At 46.6% G+C, this 8,326-nt stretch overlaps 1 protein-coding gene across 3 annotated transcripts; it reads right to left on the reverse strand.

Moving 5' to 3' along the window:
* Positions 1-870: 870 nt before the first annotated feature.
* Positions 871-7,774, reverse strand: LOC115572729 (armadillo repeat-containing protein 1-like). Of its 3 annotated transcripts, XR_003982127.1 has the most exons (8): positions 7,452-7,771; positions 5,493-5,686; positions 5,261-5,352; positions 4,654-4,843; positions 4,425-4,541; positions 3,844-3,918; positions 2,422-2,796; positions 871-2,259 (listed from the first exon to the last, which is right to left on the reverse strand). XR_003982127.1 is itself a non-coding variant. In XM_030403156.1 (7 exons), exons 2-7 carry the CDS (start codon positions 5,652-5,654, stop codon positions 2,605-2,607), a joined length of 828 nt encoding a protein of 275 aa, XP_030259016.1. In that variant the 5' UTR covers positions 5,655-5,686; positions 7,452-7,771; the 3' UTR covers positions 871-2,604. The 3 variants fall into 3 exon arrangements, 1 of the variants encoding a protein (XP_030259016.1); XM_030403156.1 differs by having other exon boundaries at positions 871-2,796; XR_003982128.1 differs by lacking the exon at positions 871-2,259 and having other exon boundaries at positions 2,662-3,496; positions 3,649-3,918; positions 7,452-7,774.
* Positions 7,775-8,326: the final 552 nt, after the last annotated feature.

Consider the following 8,326-nt stretch of genomic DNA (forward strand, 5'->3'; position numbering starts at 1 on the left):
GACAAACTACACACTGTGGAGAGGGAGGGGCTTAATGTTTTCAGCAGCCTGGCTAAGCTCCTAGCGCCCAGATTTACTTCCTGGTTATGTGTCCTGTAGCTCTACTGTGTGATGATGTCACAGAATCTCATTTCACTCAAGGACATTTTTACTGAACTAAAAGCTGCATGAATCAGAAATGTGTCCTAATTGGTGTTATAAGTTTGAGGAGGTTGAGTTGCGGCCACTAAGCGTTGCTGCCAGGGCATGTGAGCGGAGCGCAGCGAGCGAAATATAGTCGGAGCGCAGAGCGGGTTTTAATCCAAAGGCCAGAGCGATGGTTCCGTTTCTCTCCAGTTCTGTTCTGATACCGCTCTCCACGAGTCCACACAGACTCACGTGTGCCTTCAAGGAGGTCATTCGTTGAGAGATGGAGTTTGTAAAATATTTCGAAAAGCAAGCAGACAGGTCATATAGATGCAACGTCAGGAATTGATCCCTCTTTTAAATTTGAGCAAGCGTGGAGCGATTTCACCGGAGCTGAATTAAATGTTAGGTGAGCGGAGAGCGGTGTTTGAGCGGAGCGGTCTGGTTTCACTTTGAGCGATGGGGCGAACACCCACGTAAGCGGGGAGCGGAAATTCTCGCCGCTCAGCTCCGCTCACATGCTCTGGTTGCTGCTGTATCCTGGTCCAAATCTGCCACCTGCACACTGTGGAGGTCTGCAGGGTTATATCTTTAACCCTGCAGACCTCCACAGCTTGTTAGAATCTGATTAACGAGGACTGGACCTGTTTTCTGTAGATGTTTCATGTTGTTCCACTGACACACACACACACACACACACAAAGCATCTCATGTATCAAATGAAACGTCATAATCAGAGTCGTCTTCTGTTCGTGCCAAGATTGTATTTAGATTAATGCGTCACGCTCACTTCTGACTAACAGGCTTCTCAGAATGTGACTGGACAGCGTGTGGAGTAGGCGGAGCTATGAGCACACCTGGCAGGTAAATGAACACACAAACTGACTGAATGAGCATCATCTAATGAGGACAGTACAATCTGTACAGGGTGATTAAATGTACTCTGACCTCAGGAGGAGACGTCCTGTTATGATCAGCACTCAACACGTGTCTGTCAGTAACAGCGACTGAACTGCAGGAGGAAAAGAACGTCAGTGTTTCAGTCATAAATACTGTCGGAACGTTTTGAGATCTCGTTCGTCTAAATGTTCCCACAAACAGCTGGATTCTCTCCAGCATGGTCCAATGATTCAAATGCAGATTTCTACTCTACGTTCAAACATCCACCTCAAATCAAACTGTGCAAAATGTTCACAAAACTGATCCCAGTCAACCGTCTGCTGTTCACCAGCAGGGAGGAAAAGAAAGATAAAGTCACGTAACGTTGCTCCATAAACAGCAGGATGTCTGACGTGAAGCAGCAGCTCAGTGCGGATCCTCAGGGAGCCTGAACGAAGGCGGGGGGGTGTAAACGTGACGACCCGGTCCAGAGAGCTCAGAACCGTCACAGAAATTAAAAGTCTGACAGGAAGTAAAGCACCGAGGAGACGATCGGTCTGACCTCTGACCATCACCACAGTAACAGACGAGCAGGAACATTACAGGAAGCCAACAGGTATTATTGGTCTTTACATAATCTGTCAAAAATTATGACAAATATCCCAAAATTCTTTAACAGCCAATGAGCTGGTTTTGTTCTGAATGAAATGTCTGCAGTGAGGAGAGAACAGAGAAAAGCTTCTGGAGCTTTGTGATCCACTCGATTGATGAGTTAGCCGTTAGCGCAGCAGCTACATTATTAATGTAACACTACATCCTCCAGCTGCTGGCGGCTGAGTGGGAATAACTCTACACACCAACAGCTTCTGACTGAACCTGAGGAAACTACAGGAAGTGGTTTCTGATTGGTTGGCTGAGGCTCTTTAAAATCTGTGATCAGGGGACGTCTCAACAGTTTGATTGTTTCTAAATGAGTGATAAACGAGCGGCAGAACATTTCTTTATCTAAGAGCATTATAAGGTTTACGCTTCTGTTTCCAGTTATTATGTGTTGACTGAACAAATGTAATGAAGTACTTTATCATACAGACTCACTCTGAAGAGTTTTGGGCCTTTGTCATGATTTCTGATGTTATGACTGAATCAATAATAGCAGCAGCTGTTAGCTGCAGCCTGAGCTGACGGTGGAGCTGCAGGACGTCTGCGAGGATCTGAAGGCACAGCTCAACTCTGCTGCTCGTCCTCGAAAACAAACTGCAGGAAGAAAAGTCAGATCAAAGATAAAAAGGTAAAAGTCCCGAGACGTCCTGCTCGCTTCATCCGGTCCGTTAAGACAATTTGGTTTGAACAGATGGACCCGTTTTCAGAGAGGACGTCGTCGCTCTTCAAACTAACGCCGCTGTCGGCTCGCCTCACCTGTGACAGCAGCACGTTGTCATGGCAGCATCAGAGTGACGGACGCCTCATGTTGTCACGCTCACTGTTGGAGGCTCGGTCTCAGTTCTGCCTCTCCAGCTCAGACAGACAGCGGTGAGATGTGGCAGCTGGTGGATTCTGGTTGGTCGGGAGGTTTACCGAGGGAGTGGCGGTCTCGCAGGATCACCAGTAGAAGGAGCGGGACAGGAAGTTGGTGGCGGCTCCCAGCCAGCTGTTCCCGTCCTGGCCGTTTCCCACCCGGGTCACCGCCTTGTCGGGCTCCTGAGATGGACTCTCGTCCTCTGGCAGGTAGTCCGGCAGGTCCACGTTCTGCTCCACCTCCAATGAACCTTCCGCCGGAAATGGAATCAGAACCTGCAGACAACAACTTTTATTGGACTTGATTCTGTGAATGATGAGAATAAAAAACAGCTCTGGATTCTGGATCCACTGAGAACTGTTCTGCTGGACTCGAACAGGGACGGGTTTCATGTGTCATCAGAGCTCTGACCGTTGTGTCCAAGATGAATTAAAAGAGAAATGTGGAGCTAACAAAGCTCCATTCTCCTGCTGATTGATTAACCGATCATTTCTAATTCTCTGCCTCCCCCTCCTGGTGAAAGTTATTATTTCAGCTCTGTATAATAAACCTTCACAACAAAGATGTGATCCACAAACACACACTGAATCAAACTGTCAGGAACTCAAATGACAGTTTTTAAATGCTGCTCGTCTGTAAACATGTTTTAAACAGAAGCTGTGAACAGACTCAGTGTGATGAATCAGGTCTCTGTGATACATGCTGCATGGAGGGAAGGTCCAGAGAGTCTCTGTCGACCAAATGTTACTGACTGAAGTACAGAACAGAGGAGTTACCTGCTGCTACAGCAGACATCAGTCGTCTCTGCCCAGCACACTGACCCTCTGATGTTTTATTCATTAATGTCATCTTTTCTACCTCCCTGTAAAACCTCAGGCAGAGAGAATTTCCCCTCATATGACTTTCTGACTCTCACACCTTGAAGAGGATTCTCTTCTCCTCCTCTCACATCCTGATATGGTCTTTACAGCACATTGATCACTGAATGGAAAACTATGTAATTTTTCACACTCCTCCTGTGGACTGAAGTGCTGCTGTGTTAACAGATGACGAAGGATAAAATAATAAAACAGCTGTCATCATATTAAATATGTCTTCGTAGGAGACGTTCTATATTTTTAACATTTACAAAAAATGTATCATTGAAACCTGAAAACTGGCAGAATATCTGACGAAGTGACTCTCAGTTTGTTTTTGGACAGATTCTTTCATTCATTTTAGAAAAGCATCAAGTTTTTTCCAGGTGCAGCTTCATTGATATCTAAATCAGTGAGCTGTGAACATGAAGTGACTCCAGCAGAGAACAGAACATGTAACCTGACCTCGTCTCCGTTCTCTCCTTTCACCACCTGCTGAGCCGTCATCACCTGAGTGGACGCGATCGCCGACGCCAGCGCCTGAAAGGGAAACACTGACTGATTTACAGTTTAAATGATCACTTGGCTTTAAATAAATACCAGTTACTATAATCATATTCTATATAATATTACTTTCCCACCACTATATTAATATGATGGCAAAAATTAAATAATCACATTACATATGAGCTGCAGACTGATGAACAGTCAGTTCCTTCACAAAGTCCCGCCCACAACAACATCTGATTGGTTAGATGTCACAATTAACAGCCAATAAACACTGAGTAATCTGAATCTGAAAAGTAACTAGTAACTAAATATATCAGATGAATGTAGTGGAGAGGAAGAATAAAGTAACAGAAAACAAAAAACGGAAAAACTCAAGTAAAGTGAAAACTGTGAAAACTGTTGCCTAAACAACAGAACGTCATTGTTTCTAGAATCTAAAACATTATAATTCTTCTTGCAAATCAATGTCAGCTTGAAATACCAGTTATCAGTCTCATTGATTTCTAATAATCAGTGGACGAAGAGCGTGGACTCACCTCAGCCTTCAGGTCCGATCGGATCCGGACGATACATCTCTTGACGGTCATCATGAAGGTGAAGCTGATGACTCCTCTGATCTTCAGCAGAGCCTCCTCACACAAACTCCTGCGACTCTGATCAGGACGACACATTTACATCAGACACATGATGATGAGTCATCAGTCATGATGTCATCAATCATGATGTCATCAGTCATGATGTCATGACTCAGAACTTGCAGCTCACCGGGTCGTCCAGCCCGTCGATGTGCAGGACGACAGTCTTGGCTCTCTTGTTGCTGGAGCCCAGGAAGAACTGAGCTTTACGGCGGCTGCTGACGGCCTCCTCGGCCGGCTCCGACTCGGCGCCGCCGGACGCCTGCAGGAGCTCGTAGATCTCCGACGCCAGCAGCTTGGTCTCTCCGGGTGTGGTCGGTCTGGACGCCGGAACAACATGACATGACATTCAAACAAATGAATGAATGAACCCAGCTGACCTCAGAGATCACTGAGCTGAACCGTGACGAGGAGGACAGATTCAACTTCTGTTCTTTACTAAACATCAGACACGTCTGAGCAGCACAACTGTCACTGCTTTTGTCTTTTGAACCGTTGAAGATACTTTGCTGTCTTCACTGTTAAACATGAGGATTCAAAATGTCTGTGTGACTCAGACCAGGTGTTTTAAAGACTTCTTCCTCTCTGACTCCACTGAAGTCACAGCGACAGACCACCAGATGAAACATAACCTCATGTTAACTTGTGGATTTCTCTCATGTGATCGTTGTTGGAAACGTTTGGGATGATGTGAGAACACAACTCAACAACATGTTATATCTTCAAATCAGACTCACTTCTGCACGACGTTCTGGAGGCTCAGCATCATCCCCAGCTCGCCCTTCAGCTTCTCCCGGTTGGCTCGACATTCTGCCAGGTAACGGATCGCCTGTGAACAACCAATCACAGTGAGTCTGATGACGTGGTGATGGTCCACACCAGCTGGACCAAAACCACTTTCCAAAATACTCAATGTAAATTAAGTTCTAAGTCCGACAAACGTCAGCTCGTCCGTCGGTGTCGACTCACCAGGAGGGCGGAGTAGACGACCTGAGGGTTGGTGTGGTCCAGGAACAGGATGAGTCCCGGCAGGCAGCCCTGGTCCTGGACGATGGCCCTGCGGTTCATGGGGTCGGCGGCCAGGTCCCTCAGCTGGTTGACCACAGCCAGGGCGTCCGGCTCCGCTGTCATGGCTGCACGTCACTCACCCATACAAGAACCAGCTGAGGACGACAGGACACAAGAACACAACTGAGATGAAGCTGCGACAAAGTCAACATGGAGGAAACACAAGTGAGAGAATTCCTTTTGTGTATTTTTAGGTCAAAGAACTTCATGGTGGAACAAAGATATTTTGGTTCATTAACTTCCTGACAAATTAATCAGGCACATTAAAGTTTAATGCTCAGAATTAGAATGTATGACCTAAAGTCTGTGGACAGCCGGGTCCACGGGTCAGAGTCAACTGGACCTGTTTCACATGCACTGATTCCGCTAGCTACAGAGCTAACTGAGCTAACGAGCTAATGGCAGCTACAGTTAGCAGCAACAACATGCTACTCTGGTGATAAGCTGGCCCCTATTTGTTCTGAGCATTAATTCAACAGGTGCCTATTCCGACAAACTGTAACACAATGACATTTGGTTTTAGGTGATGAAGTTAAATAATCATCTTGAGTTAAAATACGTCTGTAGATATTCACCACAGATGTACGTTACCCTGCAGCATGGACACCACAAACCACTCCGACATCAGGGGCACAAAACAAAACACAACTTTATAATGAGTGAAGCAAATGTTCCAGTCTCTTTCAGCTTCACGTTGTACTGGTGCTGATTCTGAGCCCAGTGGACATTTAAATATTATATCGAGACAGACGTGAGGATGTGGATCCTGTTTAAAAACTAAACCCAAACCCCAGAACCACATCAGCAGACCTCTGCGGTCACAAGACAACAGAGAGCTTACTCTGAGCCACAGATTATATCCAGTACGTCTCGACACATTACTCTGACCTGAGACCTGAACTCGCTGCAGGGTCATTCAAAGCACTTTAACTAATCTAATTTAGGGATATCTTTTCATCTATGTTATTTTAGAGGTTCTCCTTTTTAACTTATGTGTTCCCTGTTAAGCCCTTTGAACAGCGCCTGTATCGACGGCTGCTACACAGAACAATGTCTGCAGAATCAGACTGCAGGTTAAAGGGCGGCGTGCCGTTTCTACAGGAAATTCAAAGTCCAAATTTTAATATGTAAATGTCTTAATGAGATAATAACACTGACTTTGTCTCAAGTTTCACCAGTGAATAAACAAGTTGTTCTCAGATCCCAGAACCCTGTTTGAAGCTAGACAGGTGGCAGGGTCCGCCACATATGAACTGAACACAACAGGATGAAACTGTGTTGTAGATTCTCCTCGGCTCAGCTGAACACAGGATCACCACACCACCACACCACCACACTGAAGTCCAGCCACAGATCTGTGGTTAATGTCCTTCTGCATGACGTCACAGATGACAGAGGTGTCTTTAACAGCTAACAGCTAACAGCAGCTCATAATCAATAACAAAGGCTATAATAAATATGATCATCCGAACTGGAGCCTCATCTGGATCAACCTGTCATCTCCAGGATCAGTAACTAAACCACACAGAACCTGCGGTGTGGACCTGATGAACATCTGGACCGCTACAGGTTTCTGGTGAAACAAGCCGAACACCAGTTCTGTCTGTAACGGATCCAGAGTCAGCAGGTGTCAGTGTACCTGCTCTGCTGAACAGGAGTGTGTTAAATCGTCAGATTTTTGAATGGGGTTTGGTCTGCCGTCCATCAGCTAACCACCCCGGTGACGTGCTAACGTCAGCGGGTGTTGTCACCCTGCCAGTCCGCCTCTCAGAAGGTGTGTCCCGGGTCAGAACAGCTGTGTGAGCCTCCGGGGCTCTCTGGGCTAATCTCTGGAGGAATGCTAATGCTAACGGAGCTCACCTCTGACGGTCCCCAGCACCGAGCAGGGGGCTAACGGCTAACGCTAGCGGGTCGCTGTCCGGTTAGCTTCCCCTCCTCCTCCGCAGCTGGAGGCGGAACCGGCTGGTTCAGGGACTCAGTCTGATTAAAAACCCGTTAATGATGCTGTTCACAGCGACAATCAACAAAATGCCGATTCTTCCTGCTGACAAGCAACCAGGGCGCGGACTCGTCAACATCAAGGCCTGTGATTGGACGGCTGTCGGCACCTGATGCTGCTGACCAATGAGCTGCGTTGTTGTGAGAGTTAAAGGTCCCACGCCCTGTTTGTCTCCATCACAGCTGCACTGTGACGATGAGCCGCTGTGACGTCATCACGGTACATTTGAACGTCATTTTCAAACTCACAACTTTATTAATATGTGTCACCAAAACACACAACAACAGGAATCATCAGAAGGAGGAGAGGAGGACTTTATATCCTCAGGAGGAGGAGGAGGAGGACTTTATATCATCAGGAGGAGGAGAGGAGGACTTTATATCCTCAGGAGGAGGAGAGGAGGACTTTATATCATCAGGAGGAGGAGAGGAGGACTTTATATCCTCAGGAGGAGGAGAGGAGGACTTTATATCATCAGGAGGAGGAGAGGAGGACTTTATATCATCAGGAGGAGGAGAGGAGGACTTTATATCATCAGGAGGAGGAGAGGAGGACTTTATATCCTCAGGAGGAGAGGAGGACTTATATCATCAGGAGGAGAGGAGGACTTTATATCATCAGGAGGAGAGGAGGACTTTATATCCTCAGGAGGAGGAGAGGAGGACTTTATATCCTCAGGAGGAGGAGAGGAGGACTTTATATCATCAGGAGGAGGAGAGGAGGACTTTATATCCTC

This window comes from Sparus aurata, chromosome 21, assembly GCF_900880675.1.
Source record: "Sparus aurata chromosome 21, fSpaAur1.1, whole genome shotgun sequence".
NCBI classification, from domain to species: Eukaryota; Metazoa; Chordata; class Actinopteri; order Spariformes; family Sparidae; genus Sparus; species Sparus aurata.

Excerpts from the sequence above, each read along its gene's own strand:
- LOC115572729 (XM_030403156.1), bottom strand. The coding sequence starts at position 5,654 with ATGACAGCGGAGCCGGACGCCCTGGCTGTGGTCAACCAGCTGAGGGAC. Across the intron at positions 4,542-4,653 it reads TCGACGGGCTGGACGACCCG|AGTCGCAGGAGTTTGTGTGA; the intron begins GTGAGCTGCAAG and ends CGTCCTGATCAG. Across the intron at positions 2,797-3,843 it reads AAGGAGAGAACGGAGACGAG|GTTCTGATTCCATTTCCGGC; the intron begins GTCAGGTTACAT and ends TGTTGTCTGCAG.